The sequence below is a fragment of the Heloderma suspectum genome, chromosome 2 (assembly GCF_057233095.1).
Source record: "Heloderma suspectum isolate Gila_16-S chromosome 2, 16-S_ref, whole genome shotgun sequence".
Lineage (NCBI taxonomy): Eukaryota > Metazoa > Chordata > Lepidosauria > Squamata > Helodermatidae > Heloderma > Heloderma suspectum.
This window is the reverse complement of record NC_139459.1, coordinates 182,963,361-182,979,442: the sequence shown is the minus strand read 5'-3', so window position 1 is coordinate 182,979,442 and position 16,082 is coordinate 182,963,361. Positions and strand designations below refer to the sequence as shown.

General features: G+C 45.9%; 1 protein-coding gene across 2 annotated transcripts in view; it reads right to left on the bottom strand.

Annotated features, from left to right (window-relative positions):
• The window catches only part of KIF5A (kinesin family member 5A), a 74,827-nt gene extending 69,058 nt beyond the window's left edge, over positions 1–5,769 (bottom strand). Inside the window, exon 1 of one of the 2 annotated variants that reach the window (XM_084832274.1) lies at positions 5,157–5,769. In XM_084832274.1, the coding sequence (XP_084688400.1) occupies positions 5,157–5,285 (129 nt within the window). In that variant the 5' untranslated portion in view covers positions 5,286–5,769. The remainder of the gene's footprint in view (positions 1–5,156) is intronic. The other variant, XM_084832273.1, reaches the window with a different exon arrangement.
• Positions 5,770–16,082: the final 10,313 nt, after the last annotated feature.

Here is a 16,082-nt window from a genome sequence, read left to right as displayed (position 1 = left end):
AAAAAATAGACAGGTGGGAAACGAATATTGAAAAAAATGAAACATTCAATAATTCTCCAACCTGCAATCTCATGTGGTATAGCCCAGACGCAGGGATGATCACCTCTGTGAGAAGTAGGCCATACTTATACTGCAGTTTGGTAGAAACACACACACAGAGTCTGGACAGGCTGTTCCTCACTGCAAGTCTATACAGAAGCCGGCCCTGCTGAATTCAACAGGAAGTGTAATAAATGAAATGTAATAAATGAAATGAACGTGCGTACAGGACTGTAGCCTAACAATGCAATCCTATGCATGTCTACTCAGAAGTAAGTCCTACTGAGTTCAGTGGGACACTCCCAGGTCATTATGTATAGGACTACAGTCAATCTTTTAATGCAGCCTTGTATTTAGCAACTTGTTTGGTACCCATCAGCAATCAGGAATTCCATGCAGCAGGAGAGTGAGTGGGCTGGTGTCCTCCTCAGCTACCAAGGAACCAAGTGGGCTGGCTAAGTAGGGACAGATCGTGTAAGATGGCCAAGGATCCTAAGGTATCCTCTATAGGGCTGTCCTATCCAAGTCTAAAGAGCAAGAACCCTAAGAAGGGAAAGCAGGGAGGGGGCCTTGAAGCCGCCCATCAACACTTAGCACTGGGACAGCAGACTGAGCAAGCACACAGACTGAGCAGCCTCCCCCACTAGGGCGAGATGTGTTGTATTTCTACTTAAACTATAGTTAGTATTTCTAAATGTGTGTGATGAACCGAACCTCCCCACCCCCTCTTCCTGGAAAGATCTTCTAACAAAGAACATGCAAGGCATGTTCAAGCTGTGATAGACCCCCCAAATCTGTATTTATATACACATTCAAGAGAGGGGTTGGATTCGATGATCTTATAGGCCCCTTCCAACCCTACTATTCTATGATTCTAGACTGACACAGCTCATGCAAGAAAGTAGGCATTGTAGAAATCATATTACCCTGTCTGTGCCTCAGTCTGCTTGGTAGATGGTGGATTTTTATTCTTTCTTTTAACAAGCCTGCTAAGAGGCTAGTAGCCTGCATTTCCATGCTACTAGCCTCTTATCAGGCTACTAAATAGTTTTGCAGGCTAGTAACCTTTGTGGGGAGTTATTTACAAAACTCAAGCTTCTTTTTTTTTTTTTACTCTTTGACTATAGTATTTGGTTAGTTTCATCCATCTGTGGTTACTCTTTTGGTTTTAAACTGTAATTCAATCTATTTGGAGGACTGTTTTATATCACTTTGTTCTATGCTTGTGGGTGTTTTTGTTGCCATTGGTGAGGGGAGGGATATACTAAACAAAATGGATGATAGCGAGTGAACTGTTAGCGGAAACTATGGTAGGTAAAATTGCCAGCTTGCAATCCAGGCAAAATATCTTTCCCTTCTCCAAGTTCCCCAGCCAAATGAGATAAGGCAGATAACTACTAAAGAAAGGGTCTTTTTGGTGATGGCATCCCAGTTGTAGAACACCTTACCCAGAGAAGCTCACTGGTGGTCTTTTTGGCACCAGGTGAAGACTTAGTTTTAATTTCTCTGCATTTCAGACTTTAAAACAAATGTTCAGTGTTTTAGGCATTTTCCACTACTTTTATTCCCCGTTGCTGGTTTTATATCAGTTTTATCATGTGGCTATGTTTTCTTATTTATGTTTTATTTCTATACTTAACGGTTTTTGTTTTTACAGTAAACCACACACAGAACTTTTTGTTATTGGGTAGTACATAGATATTATAAATAAATTAAAAACAATTAATTGATTAAATAAAATATTTTTGGCTGCAGCCCTATGCATGTATAGACGGAAAAAAGTCTTACAACTCCAACATGCCCCAGCCAGCATAACTGGCTGGGGCATGATGGGCGTTGTAGGAATAGTTTCCCTGTCTAAACATGCACAGTGTTGCACCCATAAAGCAAGAGGAGAGGTTCCTATCACTGCCTCTTTTACGCTGTCCTTTTCCAGGACCCATCGTTCATCCTTTTCCCCTGTCTGCTGAGGGGCAGAACTGAAGTCCTGTGTGCTTCAAGAGACAGGGGAGGGGGGTGAACAACGGGACCTGAGAAGAAACGGGGTAGGGGGCACACTGACAACAAGTCCTCCCGCTGCCTCGGTACTGTTAAAGTGGAAAATGTGTGCTCTGAGTTGCAACCTTGCAGCACCTGTGGTCCCCAATTGCACCACTTGTGTGCATCACCTGTTTAACCTTCAGACTATAGACTGAGATCAATAAACTTGAATATTTCATCCAAAAGGGTTCCAGGCCATAGCTGTTTCATACTGGATGCTCTATGACTAATTCAGCCTGGCTGAGCCAGCCTTCCGGTAACAGAATTCTCCCTCCAAGGCAAACAGGAGGCTCATCCTCCATTTTGGCTGTTCCAGGTGATAACCAAATGCTGTGTGGTGGTAAGTTAGATAATGAAGAAGCCTTATCCTTTACAGAGAATGATACCAATTAGCTGAGGGCAGGGGGGCGGAAGGCAAGGTAGCCATGTTGGTCCATTAGAAAACATCCAAAAGCAACAGTGGTATATCACTTTATCAGGGCCCGCTAAAATGTCACAAAACGGCAAGCAAGCTTTCGAGTTCCCCAGAACTCTTCTTCAGTTAAAAAAACACACAGCTAATTAGACAGTTTTCCCCCCTATGAAGCTGATCTGGTTACTAGTGAAATCCACCTGGAGATGTTTGGCACTAGAGGGGAAAATCATGAAGCCAGGTAAATAAATAAATGCCTCTATGCATTAGTAACAATGTCATGGTTTCCTAGCCCCCATTCTAGCCCATCCATCACAAGAAGCCAATGATGGGGCTGGAAGCCTGGGGAGAGAAGCCAAGTCGCACCCGATGATCGGTTGCCAAACACCAAGCAGCTTCAACTGTCGCCACAGCCGAAGAAGGCAAAAATGACATAAGAGTCACTTGCTTGCGTAACCTAAGCTGGGGAAAGGAGAGATGCAAGGCAGGAGGTATGGATTCTGAAGGCGTGAGAGGTAGGATCCCCACGGAAGCGGATCCGGTGATGGACCGCAGCTGAGCACAATGGAGGGGAGTGGTTCCTAGGAAGGACTAGGTGGAGAGATGGCCCTCTCACTGCTCTGAGGGATGACAAAGCAGCTGAGCCCAGGAGGCAGGCAGGCAGGCAAGCAAGACAGCACTGCATCCCGCTGCCTGCTCCCACTCTGCAGCGATTTTCATATCTTACTGATGTTTTATTCCAAAGGCATAAGAACCAGGTTGCTGCCTCCCAGGGAGCTCATTTGCCACAACTCATTTGCAACAGTGAATTCATCTTAAAATATGCACATTTTAAATGGTCTGGTGGCATTTAGGTGGGCTGTAAGGAAAATAAAACAAAATGGGTGAGGGAACACACACACACACACCCCAGCAAAAAGAAAAAGAAAAAAGTGGAAGATGAAGAAAAATAAAGCAAAAAACCAACCGGGGGAAAGGCACAAATTGTGTCAAAAAACAGGAGATAAAAAATCAGCATTTTTCAGGCACTTGAGAGTATCTTCTTTCCTGTTTTTTGGAAAGAAAACGCACACAACATGAACTGGGGAAACAGGGCCCTCGTATTGAGAGAGCTCCATGGAAAATCTCTGCTCAAACCACCAACAGGAATGACTGCGGCACAGCTCTAAAGAATCAAGAGGTGTACAGAAGAAAAAACATCTTTTTTCCAAGGCTTGGCAAGAGAGAATTCTTGGTACCCAAGTGGAAAATAAACTTGACATCGCAGGGCTCCATTTGCCTGGGCTGTGGGAGAGGAGTCAGGTCCCATTAGCACGCAGATTAATAACTTTCTCTGCAGCAAAGGGATAGGGAGGCATCTCAGAGAGACATGCAGCCAGACTAGGTGGAGAGATGGCCCGAGTTCCAATCCTTGCATCTACCAGGAGCTTCTGGGTCACCTTGGGCCGGTCCTGCCTACTCCTTCATGTAGTAAGCACGATTCAATGGGTCAGTTGCTCATGACTGCACAAGTGAGCAGTCATCAACTCCCTTCTTATATCATAGAGGCGGTTGAAGTAGGGTATTCATCAGCTAGGCATTTTACAAAGCAGGCAGCCTCCTCATCTCTTGGCCATCTCCACAACATTATGTGGCCCCTTGATTAAACACAGCCACAAATAAAACAACAGTGTTCGTGGCACTGTCACCTTACGAGAGGGAGGCGTGAGATGGTACTAGCAGGCTGGCTGTGATTCCATACCACCCTCAATCTGAGAGAACCAGCTTCATGCGCCCCTTCCGTGCACACGGGTGCGTGAGCACACACGCACACAATGGAGGGTGTATTTAGCAACTGAAAGATGGTCAAAAGCCCAGAATTGTACCGACTTGGCAAACACAGAGGCCATGGGGACCAGCATCAGGGGCGTTGCCAGCTTTGTGTAAACAACCTGCAAACTCCTTACCAACCCACCTGCATAATTTTAACCCTCTTTCTTATACCGCACTGATGCAAGTTAGCATGGGGGGCTTCACTGTGGGGATGGTGGGGGACTGCCTGAAAATCGCAGTTGCTGGTGGTGTGGTGGCGGCGAGAAATCACCCTAGATATCACAACAAGCTTTTAACTTTCACTCTTTGGCTGGCATAACCTCAGGAGCATTTTGACAGATGTACGGATTAAGTCTCAAGGCCTGATAAGGAAAGACAAAATACAAATGTGGGTTACAAAGGGTATGATGACGGGGGGCGGGGAAATGGAAGTCATTTTCCTCCCAGCTCCAAGAGATTTCTTCTTTTCTTCCCAGTAGCCAAACCAACAGCTCAGCTAGCCACACCCAGTGGCTCCAGGTCTGCAGAGCTACGGACGGAGGAGCGGCCAAACAAATGAAATAAACTCCCAGCATTTTCCCCCACCACCAGTTTTCTCGGGAGAGAGGAAAGTGCGCTTGTTCATATGGGTGGACCTTCCTGTTAGCAGGGAGACTGCAAGGGGTTCCGGCTCGATGATTTATTCGGAAACGGGGGGGATAAATTAATTCGCAAAAACTGGCTGGCAGGTTTTAATGGAGAGCTGCTAGCTGCTGCCTTCCAGAGCAGGCCTGGCTCAGAGGATGAGGATGGTGACGGCCATTCTCCTCCTCCTCCTCCTCATCGCACCCCCCCCCGCCCAGTATTTGCTTACCCCAATGATGACGGTGTCATCCCCCTGGAAAACCGGGATGAATTTATCTCCCCGTATGATCTCCGATTGATTCAAGGGCCGGAACCTACAGAGCACCTTGATGCTGCATTCATTGACTTCCGTCGTCATGCTGGCTGGCCGGCTGGGCTCTGTCCTGGCGGGCGGCTTTCGCGACTGGGCGAAGCGAAGAGGGGATGGTGGAGGAGGAAGAGGAAGAGGAGGAAGACGAGGAGGAGATGCAATTATCCCAAGGGAGGAGAGGAAGGCAAAGGCAGCGGCGCAGCCCGGCGCTAACGGATCGCCGAAGAAAACAAAGGAAAGGCGAGGGCCGCTTCCTCGGTTGTCACCCCGCAGCAGCAGGGCGCTTGGGCTCGCTCAGCTGGGCCGGTGGGTGCTCCGTGCGTGCGGGCGTGTGTGTGTGTTACCCCGGGATGCTGCTGCTCGGCAGTGCCTGTATCCCCGCCCGGCGCGCGCCTGCTGCAGGCATCGGCAGCATCAACATCAGCACCAGGCGAAGGGATGGGCTGTAGCCCCGATGCTGCAGCATTTAAGGTGGAGCCAGCTCCGGTGACTTAAGGTGGACGTGAACCATATTGCCAGCGCGCCTTCCCCCGACAACCCGGGGCCCTCCAGATGCGTCAGACGCAGCCTTGAACGCTGGCCACGCTGGCAGGGGCTAGTGCGAGCTGTAGTCCAAAACCTCTGGAAGGAAGGCGCCCGTTTGGAGGAGGAGGATTTAGAGCAGGAGTGGGCAGAATGTACAGTTCCAGGTGTTTTGGACTTCAAGCCCCAGTATTCCTGGCCAGTGGCCCAGGTGGCCAGGGTTCATGGGAGTTGAAGTCCCAAACATCTGGAAATTACATCTGCCCACCTCTGATGGTTCACTGCAACTGTTCACTGCCCCTGCTCCTCCCCCCTCCCCATTTTGTATCCCAGCTGACACTAGTTACTTCATATTTTCTACTTTTGGCTAGATACAGAGGAAGAGAGGACTACTGTAGACAATAGTCACGTACAAGGGGATATGTTGACAAGTGCAGCATTTGGGTCATGCACAGGTTAGAAAAGCTGCACCTGCTGAAATTTTTATTTTTATTAAATTTATTAACCGCCCATCTGGCTGGTCACCCAGCCACTCTGGGCGATGTGGACGAAATTTTCTGGATGAAAAAAGTCTCTTTTGTGCACAACTACCAAAGGTCCAGGAGCCACATCCTCTTTTGTTTCTGGTGATCACCCTATCGTTATTGATGAGGTACATTAAGAAGAAGAAAGAAGAAAATCACAACTGATCTGTAGGAATCTAAGGGTGTTTCCAAGATGACAAAGAAAACACATTTTACATTTTGGGGGCTCTGCTTAATTTCTAACATGAGAGATGCCAGGACTCTCAAGGCTCGCTGGAAGAACCTCGGTCTCAGAAGTCTTCTGCACTAATGTCAGATTTGTGGGCACTGACTATGATTATTTAGTGCTGAGGAGTGACATGCACTTTGCATGTGCTCAGAAGCACTGCCTTTTAAATTATTACTCTACAGGAACCTAGGAAGATGCCCAATACCCTGTAAGACAATTTGTCCATCTAGTTCATTGTTGCCTACTCTGCCTGCCAGGGTCCCAGGCTGTAGACCCTCTTCACATGTTCTAAAGCTGAGTTCTGGAGTGCTTCCAGATGAAGCTTTTATCATGCAATCACCCTGCCTCATTCACGGAATTTGACAGAGGGTCCAAACAACATTGTTTTCTGTTTGTAACCCTTGTTTTCCAAAACCCATTGTTTTCTGTTTCCCTGCCACTTCTTCCATCTTTTTTCTTGCGACAAAAAAAAATCCATCAAGGAGGGAAAGATGGAATAAGGCTTTTGACTGGTAGCGCTAGGTGCCATCCAGTTGGAAGCATCCTTGGCTAAGATGAATGAAAGTCAGAGTGAAGATGCCACCTAACCTCTAGGTCACACACACACACACACTAGTTCACTTGAATGCTCTTTCTTCCCAATCAGCCGACAGCCACCCAGACAACCATTGTGGGGAGAGGCCATGTCGTTCATGTAGGCCTCTTGCTACTTTGAGGTCAAGATGGCATGTGGGGGAACAACAACAATATCCTTTTTGAGATGGCAACCCAAATAGGACACAGTTCAGTTCTGGTTGCCCCATCTCAGAAAGGATAATGAAGACCAGGGTGTTGAGCCTCTTTCAGCCCAAGGGCCAAATTCAGTTTTGGAGAAGCACTGGAAGGCTGCATTCCAGAGATGGGCGGAGCTGAAGGCAAAGGGGGCAGGGCCAAAACTACCAGCGTATCATTCCAGAGATGGGCGGAGCTGAAGGCAAAGGGGGCAGGGCCAAAACTACCAGCGTATTTTAGCTTAAAGCTCCTACTGCTAGTAACTAACCCTTAGGAGAGGATCTGTATTGGTGCCAATGCTTTTCAGCTTATTCATAAATGATCCGGAACTAGGAGTGAGCAGTGAAGTGGCCAAGTTGGCTGATGACATCAAATGATTTGGGATGGGCAAAACAAAAAGGGACTGCAAAGAGCTCCAAAAGGATCTCTCCAAACTGGAAGAATGGGCATTAAAATGGCAAATATGGTTCAATGTAAGCAAGTGTAAAGTGATGCACATTGGGGCAAAAAATCCCAAATTCATATATATGCTGATGGGATCTGAGCTAGCGGTGACTGACCAAGAAAGAGATCTTGGGGTTGTGGTGGACAGCTCAAAGAAAATGTCAACCCAGTGTGCAGTGACTGTGAAAAAGCCAAATTCAGTGTTAGGCATAATTAGGAAATGAATTGAAAATAAAATTGCCAAGACTCCCCTTATACAAATAACTCCTATAATTTGTATAACTCCCCTTATACAAATCTATGGTGCAACCACACTTAGTATACTGTGTACAGTTCTGGTCACTGCACCTAAAAAAAGATATTGTAGAACTGGAAACAGTGCAGAAAAGGGCAACTAAATGATCAAGGAGCTGGAGCAACTCCCCTACGAGGGAAGAGTACAACATCTGGGATTGTTTAGCTTAGAAAAAAGGGGAGTAAGGGCTGTACAAAATTATGCATGGTGTGTAGAAAGTGGATAGGGAGTCATTTTTCTCCTGTTTTCATAATACTAAAGGTCATCCTATGAAGCTGATTGATGGGAGATTCAGGACAGATAAAAGGAAGGGCTTCACAGAGTTCATAGTTAAACTATGGAATTCACTTCCACAAGATGTAGTGATGTCCACCAATTTGGATGGCTTTAAATGGGGATTGAACACATTCATGGAGGATAAGGCTATCAATGGCTACTGGTCCTGATGGTTATATGCTACCTCTAGTATCAGAGGCAGTTTGCCTATGTACATCAGTTGCTGGGGAACATGGGCGGGAGGGTGCTGTTGTACTTGTGTCCTACTTGTAGGTTTCCCATGGGCAGCTTGGTTGGCTACTGTGTGAACAGAATGCTGGACTAGATGGACCCTTGGTGTGATCCAGCATAGCTCTTCTTATGTTCTTATGTATATTTTATTTATTTTTATTTTATTATTTTATTTTATGTAGAGACATTTCAACCTTTCGAAATGAGAAAAATCTGTGCAAAAGCTGGGAAACTGTCAGCAGTGGGGCCAGGGAAAGGGGGCATGGCTATTTGGGGAACCCTGGAGGGTCAGATTGGGACCCCAGTTGGGCCAGATTTGGCCAGCGAACCTAAGGATCAACACTCCTGTTGTAGAGCGAGAAAAGGTGTGAAAAGGGCAATCAACATGATCAGGGAGCTGGAGCACGCTCCCCATGAATAAAGGCTACAATATTTGGAGCGTGGAAAGTGAATTAGGAAAAAAAGTGAATATGGATGGATGTGATACAGGTTTATAAAATATGGTGTGAAGAAAGTGGAAGGAGATCAGTCTTTGTTGCTCATAATTCTAGACGTCGGGGTCATCCAAAGAAACTGATTAGCAGGAAATTGAGCAGAGTCACAAGAAAGTAGTTCACACAAGCTGTAATTAATTTATAGAATTTGCTGCCACAAGATGTAGTGATGGCCACCAGCCTGGATGGCTTTAAAAAGGGATTAGATAAATTCTTAGAGAATAAAGCTATCAGTTGCTACCAGTCATGATGGTTATATGAAACCTCCATGTTCAGAGGCAGTATACCCCTGAATACCAGCCTCTGGAAGCCAACAATGGGAGAGGGAGACTGTTTATGGGTTTCCCAAGAGGCATCTGGCAGGTCACTCTAGGAAACAGGATATTGGACTAGACAGGCCTTTGATCTGATCTGGCAGGGCCTTTCTTACATTCTCATGACATGGTTTATGTATGAGTACCTTCTTTTCACAAGCGCATCCAGTGATTAATACAATTTTTAATCTGCCAGATTTTTTAGAGGACTCACATACAACTGTTAGGAATAAGAACCAAGTAAGTTGGGAAAGAGTTGTGTTTTGTTTTTTTTTAAGGCATAAATAACTTAGTCTGTTCTGTTAGGACAGGCAAGAATATACAAATGATTGAGGTCAAGTAACTTCGTAGACTTATTTGCTGCAAGGTTTCTCCCAGCCTTTATATCACTTTATATCCTGGATATCACATGACTGACAATGGAACAGCTATTCCATCTGTACAGCCTGGAAAGTAAAATCTATTAACCCAAGTGAAGTTCTCATAGTAGGCCATTTTGAATTTGCAGATAATTAAGTTATTTACCAATGCTTGATCATTATCAATGGTACCTGCTGCCCCCAATCTGTGAGAGACGATAATCCTAAACCAAAAAATCAAAATTATCTGCCACAATATTGGTAACTGAAGCAAACCCCATTGAAGGGGACAAACCACCCCTCAAATTGCTTAACATCAAAACCATCCCCCAAATTTAACTGTATCATGTCCCCACTGGCTCCCTGCTTTGTTTCAGATTCTCACCTTATCATATAGAGTCAGGGCCAGAAATATTGGAACAAGGATAATTGTATTGGCGGTTGGCCTCTGTACACCACCACATTGAAGTTGAAAGGAAACACACCCAGATGGGAGCGAAGTCAGGACTTCAAGGGGTCCTGATTCAAGGGATTTGACAAAAGTGGGGCACTACGCATTCAGGAAGTACAGCCAGTGGCATGCACACACACCCATCGTTGGTGGCTCATAAGTGGTGGAATGAATGGCTGACAAGCAGCTGCATGGCCAGGAGTGGCCTGTTTCCTGGGTGCCCCATGACCAATCAAGCAGATAAAGGGCCTGGAGGTGGTTCTGAGTGTTACATTTGCATTTGGTAGCTGTTCACTGGAACTCCCAACATGAGGTCCAAAGAGGTGTCCCTGCGAGTGAAGGAGGCCATCCTTAGGCTGAAAAAACAAAATAAACCCATCAGAGAGATAGCAAAAACAGTGGGAGTGGCCAACACAACAGTCTGGAACATCCTGAAAAAGAAGGAATTAACTGGCAAGCTCAGCAATAGCAACAGGCCTGGAAGACCACGGAAGACAACTAAAGTGGATGACCACAGAATTCTGCTCATGGTGAAGAGGAACCCTTTCACAACATCTAGCCAGGTCAAGAATGCTCTTGTGGAGGTAGGCATGTCATTGTCAACATCTACAGTCAAGAGATGGCTGTATGAATGTAAATACAGAGGCTTCATAACAAGGTGCAAACCACTGGTAACGCTCAAGAACAGAAAGGCCAGATTAGCCTTTGCCAGCAAACACCTAAAAAAGCCTGCCCAGTTCTGAAATAAGATCCTTTGGACTAATGAGACCAAGATTACCTTGTACCAGAATGATGGGAAGAGAAAAGTATGGAGAAGGAAAGGAACAGCTCATGATCCAAAGCATACCACATCATCTGTCAAACATGGTGGAGGCAGTGTTATGGCATGGGCATGTATGGCTGCCAATGGAACTGGGTCACTGGTGTTTATTGATGACCTGACTGCTGATCAAAGCAGCAGGATGAATTCTGAAGTGTCTAGGGCTATACTTTCTGCTCAGATCCAGCTGAATGCTGCCAAACTGATAGGACGCCACTTCATATTGAAGATGGATAATGACCCAAAACATAGAGCAAAAGCTACCCAAGAGTTTCTCAAGGCAAAGAAGTGGGGTGTTCTTCAATGGCCAAGTCAGTCACCTGATCTCAACCCAATAGAGCATGCTTTTCACTTACTGAAGACAAGACTGAAGGCAGAAAGACCCACAAACAAGCAGCAGCTGAAGGCAGCTGCCTGCAGTAAAGGCCTGGCAAAGCATCTCGAGGGAGGAAACTCAGCATTTGGTCATGTCCATGGGTCCCAGACTTCAGGCAGTCATTGAGTGCAAAGGATTTTCATCCAGGTATTAAAGGCGATCCTTAAGTTTGAAATGATGTTGGTTGGTTCCATTACTTATGACCCCCCAGCGATGGGTGTGTTTGTTTGCCACTGGCTGTACTTCCTGAATGGTTAGTGCCCCACTTTTGTCAAACCCCTTGAGTTACAGCTGAAAGTCCTGACTTCGCTCCCATCTGGGTGTGTTTCCTTTCAACTTCAATGTGGTGGTGTACAGAGGCCAACTGCCAAAACAGCTATCCTTGTTCCAATATTTCTGGTCCTGACTGTAGATAGTTACTGAGCTTCCCAGAACATCAGCCCTGACAACTACCACTTTGGAGAGGAAGTCTTTGGCCGTTGCTTAACCTGGAAGTGTTTGGTGAGCATACCCTGTGGCGACTGTGAATGGCTCCTCCTCCAGAACTGGAAAAATGGCTGGTTAAAGATTGTACTGTTGCAACATGGGATGAGGTCGTGACAGTACACACAATGTCCCTAACAAGAGGGGTGGAGAGACTTTAGGCTCACCAGATCTACTTTGATTTTCACTAGAAATCCAAGATCCACCAACCGGAGCCAGGTGCAAAATAGAGGCTCAAGTAGGTGGACACAGACTTGTGGAACAAGGCGCCTCTGAGCATATGTTCAGCCCAGGAATTTGTTTCCAGTGGCAGAATGGGAGCTTGCACACAAATCTTTTCACACAAAAAATTTCCTCCCAATGGGGTCCAGTCGTTGGCACATTCTGCTTGTAACCCTCCCATGTTTCCCCATTGTTTCTTCCATCTTTTTTCTTATCACAAATAATTCCTTAAGGAGAGAAAGACGGAATCGCTGCACAATGCCTTTGGATTGGGAGTGCTGGGAGCCCTCTGTCTGGAAGCATCCGCCAGCCTCTTTAGCCCTCTGCTCAGAGATAGGGTTAGCCTACAACATTCTTCCCCTTCCCGCCCCAGTATAATTATGATGGTTCTAAAGGAGTCCCTTTCTCAGGGCTGATTGGTGTTTTTTGTGCTTGTGTGTGCATCTATATCACATCTGTTTAAAGCCAACCTGGGCTTCAAAATGGGTGTGGGGGCAGGTAGGATTCCCTAAGCGGGCCCATTCAAATTATGAGGAGCAGGTTTATCAGCTCTGCTCCTGGCTGGTATTGGCAGCAGCTGCAGCTACTTTCCCCTCCCCTTATTTGACAACAAAAGGGAGAAGTCTGGAGGCAAGTAGGCTAGATGGTGAAAAGAGCAGTAGCAGCTGCCACCGCCATCTGCCTGACCTTACCACCATTGCCATCTGGCTCCTTCCTCTGGGCAGGGAACCGGGGAGGATGGGTCCTAGAGGGGTGTTGCCTGTCCAGCAGTGATTTCACCAACCCGCTAGTCAGGCGAGGAGAAGGAGTAATACGGAGCAGACTGCCAAAGAAGCTGCTGAGCAGGTGATGGGCAGGCATCAGCAGCAAGAAGGAGACTGGGTAGGAGGCTGGTGCTGCTCCTGCCTCCTCGCTTCTCCCATCACTGCCAGGGCTGCTGCTTGTCCAGCAGCCAAGAGTTCTGGGAGGTGGGATTGCACTGTGAGGCTTAGAGTTGTTTTAAGTTGGCAGGATATAAGGAAGGTGGCTATGCTCATTTAAAATGGGCTAGTCTAGCTGACAACCCTGTTTTGAAAAGGTTCCGCCATTTACATCGGTGATTTTTAACACATTTCGTTATGATCCTTCCAAACCGAGGGCTCCTTGTGCTGCCAAAGTGAAGCCATTGTGCAGCTATTCCATCGTTTCTTGCTTAAAGAATTTTCTGCAGGAAGGAAGAAGGCAGGAGAAGTGGTGGGGAAAACATGGGGGGGTTACAAGTTGAAGATGTTGTCATTTGGGGTGGGTTAGGGTATTTTAGAAAATGTTTTTATTGTAGAATTTTATTGTTTTGAACTGTTTTTATTGTATGTTGTACATCGCCCAGAGTGGCTGGGTGACCAGCCAGATGGGCGATTAATAAATTTAATAATAAATAAATAAATAAATAAATAAATTTGAACTCTCATAAAAGTCTGGGAATGATACAGGACGATGGCACCATAAAAGCCTCGTCTGGAAGCAGCCTTAACCACACAGTGGTGATGTCCTTGTGGGACTGAGGGCTACCTGCTCACACAAAGTATGTTCCAGTTTAATCCATGCCGAATCCCTTTCTCCTTAGAATGGAGGGTTAGACTGTGTGTATTGCATTGCATCTTCGGCCGACTTCTGTGAGCTGTTCAAGAAAATCATGCAGTTCATTGCAGGCATGTGCCAGCAATTTGTGCTCGTGACAGGCCGATACATACGACAACCAGTTTATCACATTCAAATTCAATTCATGCCTGAAAAGCCAATGCAGTGTAAATCATGTCAAGGATCCACAGAGATTGCAAGCCAACACAAGGTTTCTTTAAACTCAAGCTGGTCCATGATTGAAAAGCAGGGGTATGCAGATTTCAAGCATGTAGGATCTAATTTGCTTTTTTTCTTTTTAATAGATCTCCTGGTTTCACTAGCTGGAGCCAGGTGTTTGCATAGTGCAGCCTTCCCCAGTCTGCTATCCTTCAGATGGTTTGGACTATAACTCCTAGAATTCCAGATCATTAGTCATGCTGTCTGGGGCTGATGGGAGTTGAAGTCCAAAATATCTGGAGGGCTCCATGTTGGGAAAGGCTGGCATAGTGGCTCAGCGATGCAGACATACACTTAGAATGAAAGAAGGGTTAAGGGTACCTCTGAGCACATGCTAAGCCCAGAAATTAGTTTGCCAGAACTGAGCTCTCAGCCTTTTCATGCACAAATCCATTCCTGGTGTGTCCTGTCTCCCCCCCGCCCCTTTGAGTACTTTCAGCACCCAGAGAGACAGGCTTGTAATTATTTCCAGAAGGGAGCCATATTAGTCTATTGCAGCAAAACCAACAAAGAGCCTTATGGCACCTTAAAGACTAACACATTTATTCTGGCATAAGCTTTTGTGGCCTACAGAACACTTCATCAGATGCATGAAGTATTTCGAAGAGTTTGAGGTTTATATACAGTACATATTGTGGTGCTGGTGTTGTGGGAGGGTAAGAATTGTAAACAGAAGGAAGGAGGTCAGAAGGAAATGAAATACAGACACTGACAATTGCATTAGTAACAGCAGTCAAACAAACGAAAGTCAGAAAGCCTTGCTGATCGACTGCAAGTCACCCAGAGAACAAGCAGTAGATCATCACCTACTTACTTCCACCCCACCTTCCAATCTAGAGCATGTTGAGTCTTTCATGGATATCAGATACACAACTGTTTACTGTATACAGTCCAGCCTTCTATTGGGTGCTGCAATATTATGGTTGGAACTGACTATATAACACACACACACACACCCTGAGAATGTCTGCCTTCTCTAAGCCTCTGAGTAATGCCCCAGCCTGAAAGATATACATACAGTAAAACCTTTTAATCATCACCACTGCTTACTCTTCCAGGAAACTGGGAGCTATTTGGGCAGACAAAGCAAAAACAGCAGGAATCAGATGGAAGCTCACATGTGAAGGAATAGAAAGATACCACAAATGCAGTTGCTTCTTTTGCAGCAGGCCCTAAGCAAGAGAAGAGCATAGAGGCTGCAATGATTTGCAAAGGGTTTTCATTTTCTTTCTTTCAGATGAGTTGAGCCGAATGAAGCTTTAAGAAGGAGTGGCTGGGATAAAGGAGGTTAGGTCCGTGCCCTGCTTGTGAGGCATTGGGCTGGCTGCATTGAGGAAAACAGAGTGCTGGATTAAATGGTCCTTGATCTGATCCAATGAGACAGTTCTTATGGCATACTCCATATGTGCTGGACTACCACTCCCATCACCCACAGCTAGCATGGGAGTGGTAGCCCAGTACATATGGTGAGCACCAGGTTGGGGAAGGATACAGCATGTTTTATATAGGTTCAAATCTCCACTCAGGTTAAAATCCCCACTTGGGCCAGGCAGTGAGCTGGTTCACAAGACACGCTGGGCTTATTTAACCCACGACAACCCATAGTTTGTGGTAGGGTGACGTGAGGTTTGTAGCAGGGTTATGCTAGGGTTGTTTAACTCTCAAATAACCCACAGTTGTTTAACCCTCAAATAACCCACAGTGGCCAGGTTCAGATGACATGCCACAACCCCCATCAATGCATATTCATAATGGCAGCCAGATGCACCTGGCATGTGCTGCAGCTCATTGTGGGTTAAAGAACTCACAGTGAGCCTGGCATGTTGTGTGAACCAGCCCATTATCTCTTAGGCTAACCTTCCTCACAGAGTTGTTTTTGAGATAAATGGGGCAGGGGCAGGACTATATATGCTACCTTGACCTCCTTGGAAGAAATGTGGGTTATAAATGTAATGAATAAAATAACATTACGTACATTAACAGTGCAATCCAATGCATATTTACTCAGAAGTAAAACTTACTGCATTCAGCGGCGTGCCCTAGAATGTGGATTGCAGTCTAAGATGGCACAACATTCTTTGTTATAATTAAGAATACATTTCTTATTCTTTGTAATTTTTTTTAATGTAAGGATTTAAAGTGGAGTTAAAATAATTAGAGTCTCTGCACATTCCAGAATAATGCATAGGATTGCACTG